Below are 23,796 nucleotides of genomic sequence, written 5' to 3'. Positions count from 1 at the left end.
AATTCACTGCAGAAGTCATCTAGGTTAAAGTCTTGTTTTATGAGAAAGGTTTGAATTAAAAATTCACTTTCCTTGACAATATAAGGCATCATTTTCCCTCATTTGAAATCATTGCTCCTAAGCATCCAGAATCACTAATAAGAAGTCAGATGTTTATCTAATCTTAGTACTATTATAGGTAATATTTTTTTTTCTCTCCAGAAGGTTCATCTCTGGAAATTTAGAGGACTTTTCACTTTATCCTTGGTGTTTTATAATAATAAAAAGATGGTGTAAGTGTGGATCTATTTTCATTCATCCTGTTTAGCACTCATAATTACATGGGCCTATATAATTCTTGGACTCTTGTTTTCTACTTTTTATATTCTTCGTCCTTTATTTAGAGTTTCTTTCCGTCCCTTCCTTCTATTCCCCTCTTCAACTATAAGACTGGTATTAGAACTTCTACATCTAGAATTCATTTCCCCTAACTTTTCTTACATATATTCTTTGTCTTTTTGCTCTGTAATCTAGAATAATTGTTTAGCTCTCTCTTTTAGATGAAAACATTGCTCTCTTCTACTCAGGCTATCTCTGGAGTTCTTCATTTTCTGGAAGCTAATGGATTCTTTTTCTGGTAGCCTGTTCTTATTTCTAGGATCCTACAACCTCACTCACCTTTTTTTGTTGTTGTGTTTTAAAGATCTATTTATTGGGGCACCTGGGTGGCTCAGTCGTTAAGCGTCTGCCTTCGGCTCAGGTCATGATCCCAGGGTCCTGGGATCGAGCCCCACATCAGGCTCCCTGCTCGGCGGGAAGCCTGTTTATCTCTCTGTTAAATAAATAAAATCTATAAAAAAAAAAAAAAGATCTATTTATTTGAGAGAGAGAGAGAGAGTGGAGGGGCAGAGGGAGACAGTCCCCAAGCAAGATTCCCCACTGAGTGCAGAGCCGGTCATGGGGCTTGATTGATGCCATGACAAATGAGATCACGACCTGAGCCAAAATCAAGAGTCAGACACTTCACTGAGTCATGCAGGCAACAGCCCCCCCCGCCGCCCCCCCAGCCCCACTCATCATTTGAAAATACTATTATACATTTTTAAAGCTCTATTTTATTCTTTTCTATTAATTTTTTTTAAAGATTTTTTTAAATTTATTTATTAGAGAGAGAGAGAGTGAGAGAGAGAGCGCAAGAGGGGGAAGGGTTAGAGGGAGAAGCAGACTCCCCGCCGAGCAGGGAGCCCGATGTGGGACTCGATCCTGGGACTCCGGGATCATGACCCGAGCCGAAGGCAGTCGCCTAACCAACTGAGCCACCCAGGCGCCCTTTTCTATTAATTTTTGTCTTCTCTGATGTTAATTGTTCTTCCTCTTCCTCTACCTCTTCTCCTTTTTGAGTGCCTATAATAGTTCTGATGGCTCTTGTAACAAATTATAAACTTGGTGGCTTAAATCAAAATAAATTTATTTTACTCTTACAGTTCTGGAGTCCAGAAGTCTGAAATCAGTATCACTAGGCTGAAATCAAGGTTTGGCAGGGCCATGCTCTCTGCAGATGCTCTAGGAGAGAATCCATTCCTTGCCTCTTCCAGCTGTCGGTGGCTACCAGCATTCCTTAGCATGTGACCGCATCACTCCATTCTCTGCCGCTCTGGTAGCATTGTTTTTTCTTCTGTCTGTGTCAGATTTCCCCTTGCTTCTTTCTTATAAGGACATTTGTGATTTAGAACCTACCTGGCTAATCCAGGCTATTTGCCCCATTGCAAAATCCTTAATCACATCTGAAAGACCCTTTTTTCCACATAAAGAAACATTTACAGATTCCAGGGATTAGGACTTGGTATCTTTGAGGACCATTTTCATAGTGTTTCTTTTCTTAAACTGTTCAAAAATTATTTTTTGTTGGGTATTCATCTGTCTTCAAATACCCTACATTCTTATCTCAGCCTACTGCGGTGATCATTCAGAGCAGGGGACGTGTAAGTATTTAATCTTCTGGGCAACAAGAGGGACTTTCTTCTCAATTTCAGCAAAATATGGAGCTCTATCTTGCTTCTTTGCTTCCAGTATTTCTATTTATTGTTCCTACTTGAGAGCAGACACCTCTGTTGGCTCTAATTTGCTGCAATTGGGGTAAGATTATACGGGGCTAACCCATCTTGTTAGATCATCAATGATATCCCAAAGAGGGGGCATCATAGTCACCCTAAGACTCCCCCCCCCTTTTTTTTAGTATCTGCTGACTCTAACTTGGAATATCCAGAAGCTGCACCTACCTTTTTTAATAGTCTCTTTCTGAGTTTAGCTTGGCTTCTTCCTTCAATCTGATCCCAAATGCCTTTTGTCTTTTAGGGTTCCTTATAACTTGTGGGCCACAAATAGAACTCTTCTTACTTTCCAAAATTTTTACAGTTTTTTTTTTTTTAAGATTTTATTTATTTATTTGAGACAGAGAGAATGAGAGAGAGAGAGCACATGAGAGGGGGGAGGGTCAGAGGGAGAAGCGGGCTCCCCGCCGAGCAGGGAGCCTGATGCGGGACTCAATCCAGGGACTCCAGGATCATGACCTGAGCCGAAGGCAGTCACTTAACCAACTGAGCCACCCAGGCGCCCTACAGTTTTTTTAAACATCATTTTTGGGAGTGCCTGGGTGGCTCAGTTGGTTGAGTGTCTGACTCTTCATTTTGGCTCAATCATGGTATCAGGGTCATGGGATTGTGCCCCACATGGGGTTCCACACTCAGAGCAGAATCTACCTGAGATTTCCTCTCTCCCTCTCCCTCTGGCCCTCCCCCGACTCCTTGCTCTCTCTCTCTCTCTGTCAAATAAATAATTTAAAAAATCATTTTGGATTTCTTTTTCCCCAAGGGATTTGAGGAATACTCAGAAAGCTAGCTAGAGTGTGTATGCCACATGCACTCTTGGTTCAAACTCCAGTCAACCTTTAAATCACATCTCTTGCCTTTTTCCTCACACAACTGCCATATTATCTTGATTTGTGCCTACTTAATTATATGGCTGAGTCTTTCCTAAAGGGCTCATGCTTAAAAAATATTTTAATAACCAAGTAGAGCATACAAACTTCTGAAAACGGACATTATCCTCATCTTCTGAAGTAATAGTATTATATAGTGTATATATATGTACATATATATAGTATATACATATAGAAAATTACTACATATATATAGTAATGGACAGAAAAATTATGCTGGATTGTGACAAGTCTAAGACAATATTCTAAAGAACTGCTCCTAAGATGAAAAGAATAATGTTCTCCTTTTTTCCAGCACTGTTTAAATATATCTGAACAAAATAATGTTCAAGTAGTTGTGCCATACCAAAGAACAAAAAGATGAAAGGTTTCTTATAGAGCTAAGTGCTTTAAGAAAAAACAAAACTGCTGTGTACAATTCTATTTTTAGAATTAAGAAAACAGCATAAATTTAAGATTGGATCATTCTTAGGTTAACTACCACCACATGTTTGCTCTTAAATAGATGCCAACGGAATATATAGGGAGTAATTCAAATTTAACATTTATAATTAAACTTGAACCTCATTCCAGATCTTCTCAAGTGAGCAGTTATAAACTACATAAATTTTGTTTATTTAGAGACATAAATGGTGAAGTAATTGATACCCTAAGGACATGAAAGAGTTAATACAATCTCAGATGAACACTAAAAGCACCGACACAGTAGTTAGTACACTTGAGTTCTATCCCTGTTATTCCATTTACTGGGATGTCCCTGGGTCCCAGTTTCATCATGTACAACATGAAATGGTTGCATTAGATATCTCTAAGGGATTTTTCCCTTAGTCTTCTTCATGCAATGGTACATGCAGAAAATGGTAACATGAACACCTCTCTGGAAAGGTTTCTTAAGGCTGGAAGTTGGTTTAGGTAATCTTGCTGCCCAGAGAGCTGTGAGATCAATGTGTCAGTGCACGTGTATCCCATCTGTGGCATACAATTATGTCCTGTCCTACAGGCTGGGGGGCTGTGACCTTGCTACTCAAATTGTGGTCCACAGTAGTGTTGACACTCCTGGGAGCTTGTTAAAAATGCAGAACTCTTGGGCTCTACCCAGAGCTACTAAATCAGAATCTGTAGTTTAAAGATCCCTACGTAATTCATGTACACATTAAAGCTTAAAAAGTACTACTCAAAGAAAATTTCAGCTCTGAAGTTCAATGAACATAAGAATTCATCCGTTTTACAGAATATATTCTAAAGTATATTTCATAATCTTATTAAATTCCATATTCTAGTTAGAATAAAATGAAAAATCAATTTTTACACAAATTTCTGAAATTTTTGAAATAGACAAATGTTTACTTCTTAATTAGGAAAAGGGAAATATATTTACCTGCTTGTACACCTGTCGTAAGTACATGATCTCCTCCACAGTTCCCAAAGATATCAGCCTAAACACTTTCACATCCCTGCACTGCCCAATCCTATATGCTCTGTAAAAAGATTAAAAACAAAAACCAACAAAAATCAAATGAAACAACTTTGGGTTCAGGAGGTAGCTTTAGGATAGAAAAATGGAACGTTACTAAAATTTTAATTTAAAAAGAAACGTATGCACAGTTTATTGTACGTCAATTATATATACCTCAACAAAACTGTTTAAAATGAGGGAGGGGAACAGTTAATCAACTGGCAAACCTATAGAAGTGTAGATCTGCAGCCCTAATTTCAAAGAGATTTCTGTCTGGTTGAATCACTCAGTTGACTAGCACCCCAGGTATTTTGACATGGACCATAGTGCGAATTAAAACAATAACCTGATTTACCACACTGGTTAACTGTAGGTCTAGGCCTGGGAGCTTCTCTCAGGTGAAGGCTTTATTGGATGCTCTGGATAATGTCCTGTTTTTTTGTTTTTAAGATTTTATTTATTTATTTGACAGAGAGAGAGCACAAGCAGGGGGGAGGGGGCAGGCAGAGGGAGAAGCAGACTCCCCGCTGAGCAGGGAGCCCAAAGTGGGGCTCAATCCCAGGACCCTGGGATCATGACCTGAGCCGAAGGCAGATGCTTCACCGACTGAGCCACCCAGGAGCTCCAAGTCACCTGTTTCTAAATATCTGTTACAGTCATGGGCTGGGTGGTGGGGACCAGGGGCAAGGTCAAACTGCCTCATGTTTGAAACTGTTAAAATTTGGGGGAAATTTAATTTTGACCTTGTAAAGTCACTCTATGTTGTTGTATCTGGTACTCTCTACCTCCTTCACTCATTGCTCCTCATAGAGAAGGGCTTTACTAGAGGGTATCCTAGGGCCCCAAAAATCTTGCACCCGCACAGGGGGATGGGGGACCCTGTGGCACAGCACAGCCAGGGTAAGTTACTGCATTCTCACGTCCATCCTGCAGCCTAGATACAGAGGGACTCACAATCCCTTTCTCTCCCACAATGGAATGGAGTCTTAAAAATTTTTTTAAATGGATCTAAGGAAATGTCTTCTGGGTGTGTGCTCAGTCAATTGGTGAATAGGATAGATTCTGTTAGAATACATATTCTTTAATCTTTACAGACAAAAAGCTTACAACATGTTACTTTGGACCCGCGCTTCATCAATTTCTACGTCCATTAAGAAGGGATACGTTAAGTGATGGGTCTTTTTTATATGAAAACAAGTGCTGAGGAGCTGTTAGACAGTATGGAGGTCTATATCTTCGTTTCTCTCCTTGATTCCTCTGGCCAGAGTCAACTAAAGGACAGGGAGAGAGAGATGCTGTTCATTTAGTTTTATTGGCAACTAACTTAAACCAAGTACCAAAACACAGTACCCTGGGATAAATAATATATTAGGATTTAATGGCCCAGATGAAAAAAAACAAAATTAAAACAAATGTTGTTAAGATAAAAAAAAAAAGTAGAAATTTTTCTGTGGCTTTCATTTGATTATTTTCCTTTACATCGGTCAGTGGTGAGATGCTGGTTAACAGTGTGGGCTCTGCAAGTCAGAGTGCATGAATTCAGATCCTGAAATCACTGGCTGTGAACTTGAGCAAGTTACTTCAATTTGTTGTGCCTCACCTTCCTCGTGTGTAAAATGGGCATGATAATACTGCATATCCCATAAAAGCTTTGGTATCAGGGTAATGCCGGCCTCACAGAATAAGTTAGGAAGTGTTCCTTTCTCTTCAAGTTTTTGTAAGAGCTTCAGAAGGATTGGTATTAATTCTTCTTTAAATGCTTGGTAGAATCCATTGGTGAAGCCATCTGGTCCTGGGTTTTTGTTTGTTGGTATTTTGATGACCAATTCAATCTTTTTATTAGTTGTAAGGTTTATTCCTATCTTCTATTTCTTTGTCATTCAGTGATTCAGTCTTGGTAAGTTACGTTTCCTGGAATTTGTCCATTTCATTTAGGTCATCCAATTTGTTGGTGTACAACTGTTCATAGTACTGTCTTACAATCCTTTCTATTTCTGTTAAATCAATAGTAATGTCCCCTTTTTCCTTCAGATTTTAGTTATTTCAGTCTTCTTTTTTTCTTAATCTAGCTAAAGGTTTGTCAAGTTTGTTGATCATTCTGAAAAATGATCTCTTGGTTTTGTTGATTTTTTTTTCTATTGTTTTTTAGTCTCTCATTTATCTCTGTTCTAATCTTTATTAACTTCCTTTTGATAGCTTTGGGTTTAGTTTGTTCTTTTTCTAGTTCCTCAAGGTATGAGGTTAGAGTGTTGACTTCAGACCTTTCTTTTTTTTTTAATGTGTTTGCCACTATAAACTTCTCTTTGTACTTCTTTCACTGCATCCCATAAGTTTTAATATTGTGTTTTCATTTTTATTTTTCCCCAAGATATTTTCTAATCTCTCTTGTGATTTCTTTTATAACCCATTGGTTGTTTAAGAGTGTATTATTTAATTTTTTTAAAGATTTATTATTTTAGAGAGAGAGTGAGTGCCAGTGGGGGAGGGGCAAAGGGAGGGGGCAAGAGAGAATCCCAAGCAGGCTCCACACCCAGTGTGGAGCCTGACTTGGGGCTTGATCTCACAACACCAAGATCATGACCTCAGCCGAAATCAAGAGTCAGACACCTAACTGACCGAACCAACCAGGCACCCCATTTAATTTCAACATATCTGTGGATTTTCCAGTGTTTTTCTGCTGTTGATTTTTAATTTCATTCTATTGTGTTTGGAAAGAAAACTGTATGATTTCAATCTTTTAAAATTTATTTTTTTTTTATTTTATTTTTTTTAAGATTTTATTTATTTATTTGAGAGAGAATGAGAGACAGAGAGCACGAGAGGGAGGAGGGTCAGAGGGAGAAGCAGACCCCCTGCCGAGCAGGGAGCCCGATGTGGGACTTGATCCCGGGACTCCAGGATCATGACCTGAGCCGAAGGCAGTCGCTTAACCGACTGAGCCACCCAGGCGCCCAATCTTTTAAAATTTATTAACATGTTTTATAACCTAACATATGGCCTATCATGGAGAATGTACCATGTGCACTTAAGAAAAATGTGTATTATGCTGTTGTTGGAAGGAGAGTTCTGTATATGTTTGATAGGTCCAATTTGTCTATAGGGCTATTCAAGTCTTTCTTTCCTTCTTGATCTCCTGACTGAATGTTCTGCCCATTAATGAAAATGGGGTATTGAAGTCTCCTACTGCTATTGTAGAGCTATTTTCCCCTTTCAATTCTGTCAATATTTGCTTTAATATTTTAGAGCTCATTTGTTTGGTGCATTTATGTTTACAATTGTTATAGCTTCTGGGTGAGTTAAATCAAGAACTATCATTTAGTATACTACCCTTTTTTTGTCTTTTATGACAGTATTCAAAAGTTTTTTTTATCTGATATTAGAATAACCACCCTGCTCTCTTCTCGATACTATTTGCATGGAGTGTCTTTTTCCATCCTTTCACTTCCAACCTCTGCATGTCCTTAAACCCAAAGTGAATGTCTTATAGACAGCATATAGTTGGCATATGGTGTGCTGTAGTTGTTTTTTAATCTATTCTGCCAATCTATATCTTTTGATTGAAGAGTTTAACCCAATTATATTTAAAGTAATTAATGAGGGATGCCTGGGTGCCTCAGTTGGTTAAGTGTCTGCTTTCAGCTCAGATCATGATCCCAGGGTCCTGGGATCAAGCCCTGAATTGGGCTCTCTGCTCGGCAGGGAGCCTGCTTCTCCCTCCCACTTTGCCTACTTGTGCTCTGTCAAATAAATAAATAAAATCTTTACTAAAAAATAATAATGTAATTAACAATAGAGAAGAACTTACTTTTGCTATTTTATTTGTTTTCTGTATGTCTCATGGCTATTTTGCCCCTCATTTCCTCCATTACTGCCTTCCTTTGTGTTATGTGATTTTTTTAGTTACAAATTTTGATTCCTTTCTCATTTCCTTTTGTGTATATTCTATAGATATATTCTTTGTGAAGATTATATATAACATCCAAAAGTTGTAACAACTTATCTTAAACTGATACAATCTAACTTCAATTGCATTAAAAAACCCTCCTTTACAGCTTTGCCCCTCACTGTCACAAGTTAAATCTTTATATATCATGTATTCATTAACACAGATGTATAATTACTTTTATGCATTTGTCTTTTTTTAAAGATTTTTTTCCTTTTTTAAAGATTTTATTTTTAAGTAATCTCTACACCCAATGTGGGGCTTGATCCCACAACCCCAAGATCAAGAACTGCACATTCTACCAATGGAGCCAGACATGCACCCCTGCATTTGTGTTTTAAATCCTATAAAAAGTAGACTTACAAACCAAAATTACAGTAATGCTGGTTTTTATATTTGTCTCTGTACTTACTAGCACTGCAGAATTTTATATTTTCTTTTTTTTTTTTTAAAGATTTTATTTATTTATTCATGAGAGACAGAGAGAGAGAAGCAGAGGGAGAAGCAGGCTCCCAAGGAGCAGGGAGCCCGATGCGGGACTCAATCCCAGGACCCTGGGATCATGACCTGAGCCAAAGGCAGACACTTAACCGTCTGAGCCACCCAGGCGCCCGAATTTTATATTTTCATATGGCTTTGAGTTACTGTCAGAGTTACTGTCAGAGTCCTTTAATTTGAACTTGAAAGTCTCTTTAGCATTTCTTGTAGGACAGGTCTAGTGGTAATAAACTCAGCTCTGTTGTCTTAATTTCTCTCTCATTTTTGAATGACAGTTTTGCCTGATACAGAATTCTTGATTTTTTTTTTTTTTCCTTTTGGCACTTTAAATATATCATTCCACAACCTTCTGGTCTGTAAGGTTTCTGTTGAGAATCTGCTGGTAATCTTACTGGGGATCCCTTATACATTACAATCCATTTTTTTCTTGCTGCTTTCAAGATACTCATTCTCTTTGTCTTTAACTTTCTACAACTTGATAATGTGTCTCAGTGTGAGTATCTTTGTGTTTATCCTACCTGGAGTTTACTGAATTTCTTGTATTTGTATATTCATGCTTTTTCCAAATTTGGGACGTTATTATTTCAGTCATTTTTTCTTCAAATAGCTTTGTCCTTTTCTCTCTCTTCTTTTGGATTCCTATAATGTGTCTATCAGTCTATTTAATATGTCCCATAAATTCCTTAAGCTATGTTTATTTTCCTTTGCTGGTTTTTGTTGTTTTTGGTTTTTTTTTGCTCCTCAGATCTGTCTTCAAGTTTGCTGATCCTTTGTTCTGCCTGTTTGAGTATGATGAGTCTTTCTAGTGATTTTTTTTTTTTTATAATTCAGTTATTGTATTTGTCAGGTTCAGAGTTTCTGCTTTGTTCTTTTTTTATATATAATTTCTATCTCTGCTGATATTCTAATTTTGTTTATATATTGTTTTCCTGATTTCCTTTAGGTCTTTGTCCATAGTTTCCATCTAGCTCTTAGAGTTAGGACAGTTGTTTTAAACTCTTTGTCTATTAAGTCCTATGCCTGTGTTTCTTCAGGGATGGTTTCTGGAGATTTTGTTCCTCTGAATGAACTATGTTTTCCTCTTTCTTTAAATGTCTTGTATTTTTGTTTTCTTTGTAAAAAATTGGCCATTTGATAAAATAGCCACTTCTAGTCTTTGCAGACTAGTATGGAAAACATTCATTAATTAGCAGGGTATATCTTGAGTCTTGGGAGCAGCTCAGGCTAAGGATTAAAATCTACTTTGGTCATTTCTGGTTATGTGTCCTGCCTGGGTCTGTGTGTACATGTGTGCTTTTAAATGTCTTAATTTCCCAAAGAGTCTCATTTCAGTGTCTTCTCAGGGCCTTAGACATATTCTATTATATTCCTCTACTGTAATATCACTTCCCAAGGATAGAATCCCACTGCAGCTTTCATGCACCATGGGGCCTATCACTGCTTTCAATAGCTTCTGCCAGTCTGAGATCCAAGTTATGCCACCATTCCTCCTCTAAGCACTGTCAGGTGAAACAGAAACCATTCCCTCTGGCAGCTCACAGACAGGTTAAAAAGCTGCAAAGGAGTTCCACACTGCTCTTTCCAACCTGAGAGGGAAGGAACTGGGAATTGGTTGCTTCCTCCTGGTTGTGCTGCATTAGTGAATGGGGGTAAGGCAAGAATGAGTAAAGATGCCATGAAATTTCCCAGTTCTGAATATAGCTTCCTCTTCTTGATTGGGAATTTGCTTGATTACTGTAGATCTTTGACTGATTTAGAGAGTTCCAATAAAGTTATTTTAATCAGTCTCTAGTTTTTTTAATCCACCCGTGGGGAAACATGTACCTAGAGCTTCTTAGTCTGCCATCTTACTGGCATCACTCTTTGATTTCCTCTTTCATACAAGAGTTATTTAAAAATATATTTAAAAACGTCCACATGGCTAGATTTTTATTCGCTACATGTTCATTGTTATTTTATAGGGTATTTTATTTTGTACTGGAGCCATGTAATCTAGTCCTTGTGATTTCTATTAAAATATATAGTCATTTAAAAGTATGCTCTAAAATGGAAGATTGGGTATTTTCAGTTGTGATATGGTTATATACATTTATTAAGTTAAAGGCTAAATAACTGTTATTCAAATAATTTATGTATTTCCTTTTTTTGCCTAGTTGATCTATTAATTTTTGAGAGAGGGATATTAAGTTTCCCATCATGATTGTGGATCTGTCCATTTCTCATCATAAAAGAGTTTTGGCTTTGTTATGGAGTGACTATTATACTTTCCTCATGGATTGTTTCCCATTTTGTTTTCCTTAATGCATCTTGCCTTTAAATCTACTAATATTTGGCTTGATATTAATATTGCCACTCTCACTTTTTGTTACCATCTCTCTGATTAGATTTTTAAGTATATTTTTATTTTTAACCTTCTATATATTTTTAAATTTTATATATAGTAATAAGCATACACCTGAATCTAACTTTTCATTTTCCATTTCTTTTTCTGTTTGTTTAAATAAGGAAGTTTTAACCCATTCATATTTATATTTGGCCTTATTTCTCACAGTTTATCTTATGTTTTGTATTTGCCATACTTTTTTAGTTTCTTCCCCTTCACTGCACATTCACATTTCCAATCATTTACTGAAATAATCACATTTTCTCAGTGACTTTTAAAAAATTTCTTTTGGAAGTTCTGTTTGGATGTTTTACATCTAATTTCCAATGTTTCTCAAAGTGGATTTAGGGATTAATTGTATCAAAATCACCTTGGGTGTTTGTTTGTTTTTAAGAGTTTATTTATTTATTTGAGAGAGCGCGTGGGCAAAAGCGAGCAGGAGGGCGAGCACTGAGAAGAGGGAGAGGGACAAGCAGACTCTGTGCTGAGTGCAGAGCCTGATGCAGGGCTCAATCCCACCACCTGGCAATCATGACCTGAGCTGAAATCAGGAGACGGAACCATTTTAACCAACTGAGCCACCCAGACATCCATGGGTAGTTTTTAAAAATTGTGGTAAAATATATAAGATTTACCACTTTAAACATGTGTTGTTTTTTTGTCTTTGTTTTTGTTTTTAGAGAGAGAGTGCCTGCGAGTGGGGTGGGGAGGGGCAGAGGGCAAAGAAGAGAGAGAATCTTAAGCAGGCTTCATGCCCAGTGTGAGCCTGATGCAGGGCTCAATCTCAGAAGCCTGAGATCATGACCTGAGCAGAAATCAAGAGTCAGATGCTTAACCAACTGAGCCACCCAGGTTCTCCCCACTTTAACCATTTTTAAACATACAGTTCAGTGGCATTAAGAAAATTCACATTGGTTTGCAAACATTACCATCATCCATCTCCACAACTTTATCACCCCAGACTAAAACTTTGTACCCATTACACAGTAACTCCCTATTCTCTCCCTTCCCCAGCTGCTGGTAGCCACCATTCTACTGTCTCTATTAATTTGACTATTCCAGATACAACATATAAGTGGAAATATATAATATTTATCCTTACATATCTGGCTTATTGCAATTAGCATAATATCTTAAAGGTTCATCCATGTTATAGCATGATCAGAATTTCATTCCTTTTTGTTTTTTAGAAGCTACATGAGATGATGGATGTTAACTAAACTTACTGTGGTAATCACTGCATAATATTATCTAAGTCATTATACTGTATAGCTTTAATTTATATAGTGTTGTATGTCAATTATATCTCAGTAATACAAAGAATTTCATTTATTTTTAAGAATGAATATTCCATTTTATGTACAGAATACATTTTGTTTATCCATTCATCCATCAGTGAACATTTGGGTTATTTCTACCTTTTGGCTACAGCGAGTAATACTGCTATAAACATGGTTGTACAAATATCTATTTAAGTTCCTGCTTTCAATTCTTTGGGTAAATGTGGTAATTCTATACTTAATGTTTTAAAAACCACCATCTTATATTCCATAGCAGCTGCATCATTTTATATTCCCAGCAGCAATGCAAAGGGTTCCAGTTTTTTCATATCCTCACCAAGACTTGTTTCCTATTTTTGATAATAGTTATCCTAACGGTCATGAGATTGAGCCTGCCTCAGGCTCCGTGCTGGGCATGGAGCCTGCTTAAGATTCTCTCTCCCCCGTGCCCCTCCCCACCCTGGCTCACACAAACACACACACACACACACACGAGCTCTCTTAAAAAAAAAAAATTATCCTACCAGGTATGAAGTGATATCTCATTGTAGTTTTGATCTGCATTTCCCTAATGATTGGTAATATTGAGCACCTTTTCATGTGCTTATTGGCCATTTGTATATCTTTTTTGGAGAAATGTCTATTCAAGTCCTTTCCTCATTTTTAAATTAGGTTTTTATTTCTTGGTTGTTGTTACCAAGTTTTAGAAGTTCTTTATATATTCTAAATGTTAAGTCCTTATCACATCTGTAATTGGCAAATACTTTCTCCTGTGGGTTGTCTTTTTTCTGTTGCTATCGATCGTCCTTTGATATACAACCTGAGGAGTTTCTTAAAATGCAGACTGTAGATCCCCACCCTAGACCTACAGAATTAGAAAACCAGGAGGATAGTGCTTGAACATCTGTCCTTAAAAAGTGAACCAAGTGATTATTATGCCCAACTCTCTTAGTTGTTGCCCTTAAATTTTTTTGTTAAAACTTAAAAAGATTTTTTGGCATAAACTTGAAAACTGACCAAGATATCCTAATTCTTTTTTGATGAAATATAAATCCTAACACAATTATCCCCAAACTCCAATGTTTTATTGAAATTATATGGAATTTTAGTTTTTGATTCTTATTTTTTTTTCTTTTTTTTTTTAAGATTTTATTTATTTGAGAGAGAGCACAAGCCAGGGGAGGGGCAGAGAGAGAGGGAGAGAGAATCTCAAGTGCACCCCTTGCTAAGCAGAGCCTGATGCAGGGCTCAATTCCAGGACCCTGAGATCATGACCTGAGCCGAAGTCAGACATTAAACTGACTGAGCCACCCAGGCACCCCTCTTACTAATTTTCTTATACCATCCCTTCATATTCTTGAGAATTCTTTCTTTATAACTGCATTAAGCCTCTCAACTAAACCATCAACAATTATTTAGACTTAAATATAAATTTCTCAGTTCCTAGATGTCAACAGTTGCTTTATTTTCCCTCACATATTGATATTTTAGCCATTGATTACAACTATAAATCAAAATTATTTTCTTGCAGATACCATCATATGAATTTTGTCACTTTGACAACTTCAACTGTCTTCCAGAATTCTATAATGTAGATGAAAAGTCTGTTCTTCAAAGTCTGTTTTTTTATTTTAAAGATTTTATTTATTCAACAGAGAGAGACACAGCGAGAGAGGGGACACAAGCAGGGGCAGAGGGAGAGAGAGAACCGGACTCCCCTCTGAGCAAGGAGCCCAATGTGGGACTCGATCCCAGGACCCTGGGATCATGACCTGAGCTGAAGGCACCCTCAACGTCTGTTCTTCTGAAATGAGTGTGATTTTCATTTATTTGTAACCTGTTTTGTTCTTTTTGTCTTTATTTTATAAATAATTTTCTTTCCCTCTTTCTCACTCTGGCATTGTTTAGCCCCTTTCTTTATCTCTGCAACTTAGAAATATCACCAATATGTGTCTGTATGTTTTCTCTCCTGCCCTGTCATTGTGTTCTAAAATATTCATTCCTTTTATGTTCCATATCAATCTCCATTTTCAGTCCTCTCCATTATATTACTTAGACCTTGAACTGAATTATATGGCAATAGTTTTAATTTCTAAGAATTTCTTTTTTTTTTTAAGATTTTATTTGAGAGCGAGAGAGCACAAGCCGGGGGGAGGGACAGGGGGGAGAGGGAGAAGCAGACTACCCACTGAGCAGAGCCTGACGCAGGGATCATGACCTGAGCTGAAGGCAGATGCTTAAAGGACTGAGCCACCTGGTGCCCCTAATTTCTAAGAATTTCTACTTTTCTCTTCTATGCACACTTTTTTACACGGTGTCCTATTCTTATTTTATTTCCTTCAGGGTCTGTTTCTCATCTTGGCCCTTTTCTTTCATACTGTTGGTTTTATTAAACTATCTCATAATTCTTTTTTTTTTTAAAGATTTTATTTATTTGAAAGAGAGAGCGTGAGCAAGAGAGAGAGCATGAGCAAGGGGAAGGGGAGAAGCAAGACTGCCCTGCTGAGCAGAGAGCCTGACGTGGGGCTCAATCCCAGGACCCTGGGATCATGACCTAAGCCGAAGGCAGTTGCCTAACCAACTGAGTCACCTAGGCGTCCCCTATCTCATAATGCTTAATTTTCCATTCATAATTACAAATGAGGAACTGGGTAGACTGCATAGGAAAGCTGGTCTGGATTTCTACGCAGCTACACAGGTCAATTTAATCATTTCCCCCTTTTTATGTTCCATGGAGATCTAGGATTACTTTAGGTTCAGCTCTGCTTTATGATCTGGTCTTAATGCCCACTGTAAAAACCTCCTGTCAGTCTGATTCCCCACTTATTTATAAAATTTATGAAATAAATCTTTCACCTTTGATCAAGGGGCATCTGTTGTAGGCCAATCCCTCTTTATATATGGGGTGTAGGAGAGGAAATGGCTTTAGAATTAGCACATCAATTAATTTCCCACAAGAATTCAGTCTGGTCTCTTCCTACATCTTACAGTTGCTGACCCAAGCTTGAAATTTCTCTGTGCTCTCCTACCGACTTTGGACTGTGGCTTTTCTCTGCTGGTTTCTTGATCATATATACATTCTGTTTACCTTCTATCTTCTAGGAGTTTCTTAAAACTTCTGATCTATTAGTAGTGACCCTCCCTCTCTTCCTGCAGTATTATGGGTTTTTTCCTTCTTCTTAAACCAGTCCTGTCATAATAATGGGATTTTGAGATGGACAGAAAATAAACTGCTATTATCAGCCTGCCATTTGGGTTCAGATTCAGGGCTATCTTAAATACAATTTTTTTCCTAAGGTTTTCTCTATCTTCTAATCACAGTAATATTATAAGCAACCTAAAAGAGTCAAAAAGGAGTATTTTTAGATAAAAAGTACTTGTAGGTCACTTTAAATTTTGTCAGTATTATACCTGTCAATTGCTTGAAGATCATTGGCTGGATTCCAAGTAGGATCAAATAATACAACAACATTGGCACCAACAAAATTGAGGCCTAGTCCACCAGCCCTGGAGGAAACAGAAAAGGGCATATTAAAAGAGCAAAAACATAATTGTTGCCCTCTAATTCAATTGTGCCATGTTTCTGTAACCAAATCAAATCAACCAATCTATAATCAATATTGCATTAACATCATAAAAGTAAGATGATTAAAACACAAACATGTCACAAACGAAATAGCTATGGGATATTATTTTTCTACCATTCTAGAATATCCCTAAACAAACAAACAAACAAACAAACAAACAAAACCTTACCGTTAAAGCCCACATAAGTAGGTTGTGCTGTTTTTTTCATTTTTTGGATATTCAAATACTATGCTATAAAGATTTTCCTAACATACTTTCTAAAAATTTCAAGTATAGTCCAGCTAAATAAAGTACTATACACATTTTTAAAAATCAATACAGGAGTAGATGTACTTCTTATTCCTTCCACTAAGTGCAGCTAAAAACCCCTGGACATCATATTTATATAAGATTCTAAAAGGTAGAGAGAACAAGATTGGCTAGGGACTATACGAACTAAGGAATGACATGGCAATGAGTTCTCCAGCTATCTTTTTTGCTTAAAAATCCCAGACTGGGTTCTGGAGAAACCAGCATACTGGAAATGCCAACAGTCAAGACAAAAAATCCCCCAAGAAAAGCCTTCTTCCTTTAGCCAAAGAACCAGGAAAGGTATAGCCTTTAAGACAGAAAGATAATAACAGCCTATCCTTGTAAATACCATGGAAAAAAATCTATGGTCCCACTCCCAACCTGGTCAGTAAAGGCTGAGTGAGGAGATTAGATTTCCACCCTTGCCTAACTACAATGGGGTGCCTCTCACCCACACCCAGGGAGTGTCAGAGAAAACTGACTGAGGAGCTGGGGACATTCATTTATGCTCAGCTATAACCAGATTCCCTCTGTGATGTCAGTGGAGGCTGTATAGAAACAGTAATGAAGTGCCTCACTCTCAGGATGTCAACAGAAGCCAAGCAAGAAACACAGATTCCCATCCTTATGCGGCTGGCATGGTATCTGGCTAAAACAAGGAAAAAGCCCCACTATAGATAAGCTCAAAATAAAAAATAACAAAATGTGTGAAGAAACCATCTACCATAAGCAAGAGCCAGAAAGAACAACAAACAGAGGGATTAGCAGCCCCAAGTACAGGAGTTAATAGAGCAAAAATGCCATTCAAAAAGAGATTTAAAAAAATAATGATTAAAATTACTAAAGAAATAAGAGAAAGATTAGAAACCATAAAGAACAAAATATGAGTAAAAACAGGCAGATCTGAAAATATCAATAGGACTTTTAAACATGAAAAATAGTCTTTAAAAATTCAATGAATGGGTTAAATAACAATTTCTAATATAAAGAGATAATTAGGAGCTTTATGGCAAATCTTATCAAATCAGATGGAGTGAGCAGAAAAGGAATGAGAGATGACTGCTTGTCATCAGAAGTTCTATACTATTTGAACTGTTGTTGAAGACGTTTATGACTTTGAAAAACATTAAGAAATTAAAAATGCTTATTATTTAAAAAATTAAGAATGCTTGTGTGTACTTTATAAAACTTAACTGAAGACAATATTCTATGTCATTTATTGCTCTATAGGTAAGGAAGGGCTCATGTGAGAAATTACTTCTTGATTCATTCACAGGAAAATGGGAATCCAGAGCGTCTCTCCTTATGACTTCACTGCAAGAATTTGAGAATAACTTCAGGGTTCAACAGTAAGTAGCTCACTCATCATATATATAATTTTATTCCTCATTTTAAGTAATTATTGTGTTGACTTTTTACATTTTACATATGTTTGTTTTTAAAGTCCTTTGAAATTCTTTTTGAAAGATAGTGGGGGCAGATCTATAAAATACTTATTACATTAGATGTCCAAGTAAGGATTTGTTAGCTCCAAAAAGGGATTAATCTTCTTAGGTGTTTATATTGGCTTAAATCTTTCTCTAAAGTGCGTATATTCTTTAAAAGGTTTTAATGAGAAATTCATAAATAGGTGTTAGAACTGACCTAACTTCTATAAAACCTATTAATATGGAGCTGCTGTGGTTAGACCAGGTAGACAAAGGGAGGAAGTACATGGCCCACTAAGTCCAGTGGGCTCTCTAGTGCTCCTTGAGCACAGTTTAAAAACCACTGCTACAAATGATTCTCAGTTATATGATTAATAACTTGATTATTCAATTAAGTCTGACTGTTCTGACCACAAGACATGAATAAGAACACTATCACAGAAAATTCCTGGGAGGAAACATCCATTTCTTTTGATTGTTATCTTTATAAACCCAGACATATAAGGAGAATTCAGTGATGATAAGGAAATTGAGAGACAAGGTTAGGTAAAACTCAAGATATTGTTATTTCAGTCATAATTAATAGCATTTTTGCTGCTTCTCCTTAAAGCCAAATAAAACAAAGCAATATAAGCATAACCACTGAAAATTAATCCAGTAATAATTTTTAAATTACCCTAAATCTTAAAAGCAGTTAGATAAAAATCAAGTTATCAAATTTTATTTTCTTACATTGTGGAGACAAGGCAAATGTTAACATCTTGTGTACTGTTGAACTCTTTCACAATCTTGATTCTTTCCTCTGATTTCGTACTTCCATCAAGTCGTCGGTAATCAAGGCCGGCTGCCATACAGTATTGCTGCAGAACATCAAGCACCTAGAGAAAAGACATGAAGAAGGGCAAAGACAAATTCATGGTTTAATAAGTTTCATACCACTATAGAGATAAGATTTACTAAGTATTAATAATTGCTGCTTACAAGTTCTTTCTTACAATTACAAGAGCAACAAATATTTTCCTGGCTTCTGGCTCATGTATTTCTTCCCATTATCCTGAAACTGACTTTAAAGTTCACCAATGTTTGTCTTAAAAAAAAAAAAATCGGGCACCTGGGTGGCTCAGTTGGTTAAGCAACTGCCTTCGGCTCAGGTCATGATCCCAGGGTCCTGGGATCGAGTCCCACATCGGGCTCCCGGCTCAGCAGGAAGCCTGCTTCTCCCTCTCTCACTCCCCCTGCTTGTGTTCCTGCTCTCGCTGTCTCTGTCTCTGTCAAATAAATAAATAAAATCTTTAAAAAAAAAAAAAAAATCGGGGCGCCTGGGTGGCTCAGTTGTTAAGTGTCTGCCTTCGGCTCAGGTCATGGTCCCAGGGTCCTGGGATCAAGCCCCGCATCGGGCTCCCTGCTCCACGGGAAGCCTTCTTTCTCCCTCTCCCACTCCCCCTGCTTGTGTTCCCCCTCTCGCTGTGTCTCTCTCTGTCAAATAAATAAAATCTTTAAAAAAAAAAAAATCAATCTTTTAGAAAACAAAAATCAAACTTTATTGTTTTTAAACTAAAACCGGATAAAAATAAAAGTATTGGCCAATTTATATAAATGAATTTCAGTATTTGTGCTATTTTCCAGGTTCTAAAATCTCTTAAATGTCTTGAACATTTTAATTATAACAAAAACACCAACAGAGAATTAAAAATCTATCTTTGTATTTGCTATTTGACAATACCCTGATATCATTGAGATTTAAGCATCTGTTTTAAAAGTTGCTTACCTCACTACCATTTTCTACAGTATGTATAAGATAGAAAATGTGGCTGGACACATTATGTCTCTTAGGCTTTGTGCCTCAGAAGTTAGGGCTGGGCCAATCAACTCACCTTGGTGGAAAAGGAGAAAAGAAGTATTTTATCTTTGTTTTTCCTGCAATGGTTTAAAAGCTGCTGAAGGACCTGGAAATGAACCACAGAAATCAACCACCAGTGAACCAGTTCCAACTAAAAGCACACTTTATACATATAAACATCACTTGAGAATTTCTTAAAAATTATTTTTATACAACATAACCTCAGTCCTCTTTCCTAATTCCCTTGATTTTTGCCAACTTAGAGAAATAAAGTATTAGATATTACATGAGATGTTATTCATCATCATACTGTCAATAATGAGGTAAGGTTCCCAAAGACTTTTGTTTCATCTCATCTGGTTTTAATAAAAAGGAAGCATTTTAGATTATGGGATGCATTTAAATGAATTAATTTAATTTCTAAAACACACTTTCTTTATACCTACAATATGTTCAGAAACTAAATTACAGAACAGCATTCCTTTTAGGAAGTATTTAAGTTTTTTCTAGATAGATATAATGAAATGTGTTTAATTACATCTAGGTTCTAAAAGTCTTGATATTTATTTTCTTAAAATAATCAGTCACATATACACCTCTTCTCATTTTATCCCCTCTGCTTCTCTATTTACAGTAAGCCCTGACTTCCAGATTTGATTTTGACCTCAAAATGTCAATAATTTGCCCCCATACACAGTGCTTTTAGGGAGGAAGCAAATAATCAAAAGCCTATTTATAATAGTAATACTGTTATTTTTAAAACAGGCATTTCCACATCTGGCAATGACAGTTCCAGAACACTGTGGAAAAGTAATCCACAAAGGAAAGAAAAGGAATTTTCTGAACTAAGCCTAAAATTTTTCTGAATTATGCAATAAACACTTCAGCAATTTTGTTTATTCACTGATAAGCATTTAAACTTAAATAAAAAATTGTAAGAAATATAAGACACTTTCAATAGTTGACTAAGAGGACAATGTTAACACTGACCCCCGCCATCCAATCCCTCAGAAAAATCCATGGGTTTAAAAAAAAAAGCTACTCAGATAACCAATCAAATGGTGAATAAAAATGTCACAGATCAGGTAAACCTAATTTTAATACTTGCAGAACTTATAAAGTAAGCTTTGCATTTATTTGCTAAATAAGCTTTGTATTTGCTTTATTTTTTAATAAAATAACTGATTCTATATAAAGTATGTGCATTTGAATTTCACATAATACATTAATTTTTTAAAATTAAAAGACTTTATTTTTTAGAGCAACTTTGGATTTACAGAAGAATAGAGTAGAATATACAGAGAACTCCCACAGACCCCCTCTCCGCCATCTTGCACTTCTGCCCCTCCCCTGCATGCAGCTTTCCCTATTATTAACATTTTGCATTAGGGTGGTACATTTGTAAAACAGATGAATGAATAAATTATTATTAATAATACATTATCATTAACTATTATTATTAAATTATTAACTATTATTATTAACTAAAGTCTGTTTATATTACTTACATTAGGGTTAATTCACTGTGTTGTACATTCCATGAATTTTTATAAACATGACATATACATGACATATAATGGTATGTATTCACCATTACAGTATTATACGGAATAATTTCACTGCCCTAAAAATTCCCTGTGCTCCATCTATGCGTCCCTCCTTGCAAACCCCTGGCAACCATTTATCATTTTACTTTCTCTAGAGTTTTGCATTTTCCAGAATGTCATATAGTTGGAATCATACAGTATGTAGCCTTTTAGACTGGCTTCTTCCACTTAGCAACATGCAATTAAAGTGCCTCGAGTCTTTTTTGTAGCTTGATAGCTCCTTTCTTTCTATTACTGAATAGTATTCTATTGTCTGAATGTACCACTATTTATCTATTCACCTACTGAAGGACATCTTGGTTGCTTCCAAGTTTTGGCAGTTATAAATAAGATTGCTATAAATATCTGTGTACAGGCTCTTGTGTGAATATAAATTTTTAACTCATTTGGGTAAACACCAAGGAGTGTTGTAAATAACAATTCACAGCTAAGAAATCTTGGGCCTAACTTTTCTCAAATTAGTCAGGCCTAGAGATGAACATGACCCCTATATGATCCCAACAGCACTAAATTGGGTCCTAAGTCTTTTTCCCCACCCCCCACAGTAAGTGGCTCTGTGGTATTTCCCGAGGGAAGGGAAAATGAAGATTCTTATCAGGGGAGTAAGTTCAACTTGTGACCATCCACTTGAATAGTAGTTGAGATCACAAAAGACCTTTACATATAAAAGAAAAAGGTTGAGTTCATGAGTGTAGTTTTGAGGGTATGAAGGGTACAATGAGCATTATATCAACAAATAAATTACAGCTGCAGGCTGACCTATAATAAGAGAAGCACAACTAGCATCTTTTATCACCTGAATTCAAGATATACATGCAACTTGGATTTCTTAACTCTCCCCATAGGCAACAGATTATATGCCTATACATTCTATATCACTAAATTACCAGATGATGTTGATAATCAAATGATGAAACATAATCTTAAAAATATAACCCTAGGTTATTACTATCAGTCTCTGTCTTGCTGGTGTTCTCTCACAAAACAAATAAACTACAGGCTTCTTTCACATATACAAACACCTACCCAGCCTCCAGCAACAATTCATGCTTGCTTTTTCCCTTCTAAAAATCATAACAAAAAATAAATGTAATAATTATTTTAATCAGACATTGTTATTCCTAGATATATAACTCCAATAGTACATTTTAAATCATATGTTGAGTATACAAGAATATAAAATGTAGAGTTATAAAATTCCATTTAATATTAAGAGTAACTTTTTAGTGAAGAATCATAATGAATGCAATTTAAATATATAACAATAGATAATACAGTTTTCACAGGAGGCCATGGTTTCTGGCCTGGGAAATAAGTGGGATAATAAGTGCTCAGTTCTAAATTAATTGAGCTTTTTATATTGTTTTATTTAAAAATAAATAAAAGTCAATAAAATGGATGACAAAATAGATTAACTATTGTTAGGAAAGATTGTTAGGAACTTTACTATTGTTAGGTTTGAATTATTTATTATGATAATAAATCATAGAATATTCTAACACAGACTTATTTTAAAAATACACAACTCTCAACAAAGTAGGTATAGAGAAAACATACCTCAACATAATAAAGGCCATATATGACAAGCCTACAGCTAACATAACACCCACTGGTAAAAACTAAAAGCTTTCCCTCCAAAATCAGGAACAAGACAAGGATGCCTGCTCTTGCCACTGTTATTCAACATAGTACTAGAAGTCCTAGCCAGAGCAATTAGGCAAGAGAAAGAAATAAAAGGCATCCAGATGGGAAAGGAAGAAGAAAAACTGTCTCTATTTACATATGGCATGATCTTATATATAGAAAACCCTAAAGACACCACCAAAAAAACTGTTAGAACTAATAAATTCAGTGAAGTTGTACGATACAAAATCAGTCTACAAAAATTCATTGCATTTCTGTACACTAATAAGGAAATATCAGAAGAAGAAATTAAGGAAACAACGCCATTTACAACTCTATCAAAAAGAATAAAGTAACTAAGAATACATTTAACCAAGGAGGTGAAAGACCTGTACACTGAGAACTGTAAGACATTAAAGAAGACACAAATCAATAAAAAGGTATGCAGTGTTCATAGGTTGGGAACTAATGTTGTAAAATGTCCATACTGCTCAAAGCATTTATAGATTCAATGCAATGGCATTTTCCACAGAAACAGAACAAACAGTACTAAAATTTGCATGGAACCACAAAAAAACCCAAAATAGTCAAAGCAATCTTGAGAAAGAGCAAAAAAAACTAGAGGCATCATACTTCCTAATTTCAAACAATACCACAAAGTTATTGTAATCAAAACAGTATGCTATTGTCATAAAACAGACATACAGATCAATGAAACAAAATAGAAAGCCCAGAAATAAACCCACACATATATAGTCAATTAATTAATGACAAAGGAGCTAAGAATATACAATGGGGAGAAAGACAGTCTTTTCAATAAATGGTGCTGGGAAAACTGAATAGCCTCATGCAAAAGAATGAAATAGATCTCAGTAAGACATCT

General features: G+C 36.1%; 1 protein-coding gene and 1 long non-coding RNA gene across 4 annotated transcripts in view; one reads left to right on the top strand and one right to left on the bottom strand.

Annotated features, from left to right (window-relative positions):
- The window catches only part of LOC118023341, a 134,479-nt gene that overhangs the window by 53,454 nt on the left and 57,229 nt on the right, over window positions 1-23,796 (top strand). Inside the window, exons 1-2 of one of the 2 annotated variants that reach the window (XR_004682779.1) lie at window positions 14,141-14,352; window positions 17,693-17,765. This is a non-coding gene — a long non-coding RNA (uncharacterized LOC118023341). Of the gene's footprint in view, window positions 1-14,140; window positions 14,353-17,692; window positions 17,766-23,796 lie in introns of those variants that run through there. The other variant, XR_004682780.1, reaches the window with a different exon arrangement.
- ERCC6L2 (ERCC excision repair 6 like 2) overlaps window positions 1-23,796 on the bottom strand; it is a 129,085-nt gene that overhangs the window by 48,092 nt on the left and 57,197 nt on the right. For both annotated transcript variants that reach the window (XM_035024456.1, XM_035024457.1), the window contains exons 10-13: window positions 19,718-19,789; window positions 18,576-18,721; window positions 15,949-16,044; window positions 4,356-4,455 (exon numbers count right to left, since the gene is read on the bottom strand). In XM_035024456.1, coding sequence (XP_034880347.1) covers window positions 4,356-4,455; window positions 15,949-16,044; window positions 18,576-18,721; window positions 19,718-19,789 — 414 coding nt within the window. The remainder of the gene's footprint in view (window positions 1-4,355; window positions 4,456-15,948; window positions 16,045-18,575; window positions 18,722-19,717; window positions 19,790-23,796) is intronic.

Source organism: Mirounga leonina, unplaced genomic scaffold (assembly GCF_011800145.1).
Source record: "Mirounga leonina isolate KUSES-001 unplaced genomic scaffold, KU_Mleo_1.0 Mir_179, whole genome shotgun sequence".
Lineage (NCBI taxonomy): Eukaryota > Metazoa > Chordata > Mammalia > Carnivora > Phocidae > Mirounga > Mirounga leonina.
The sequence above is the reverse complement of the archived record's forward strand: the minus strand, read 5'-3'. Positions and strand labels throughout refer to the sequence as shown.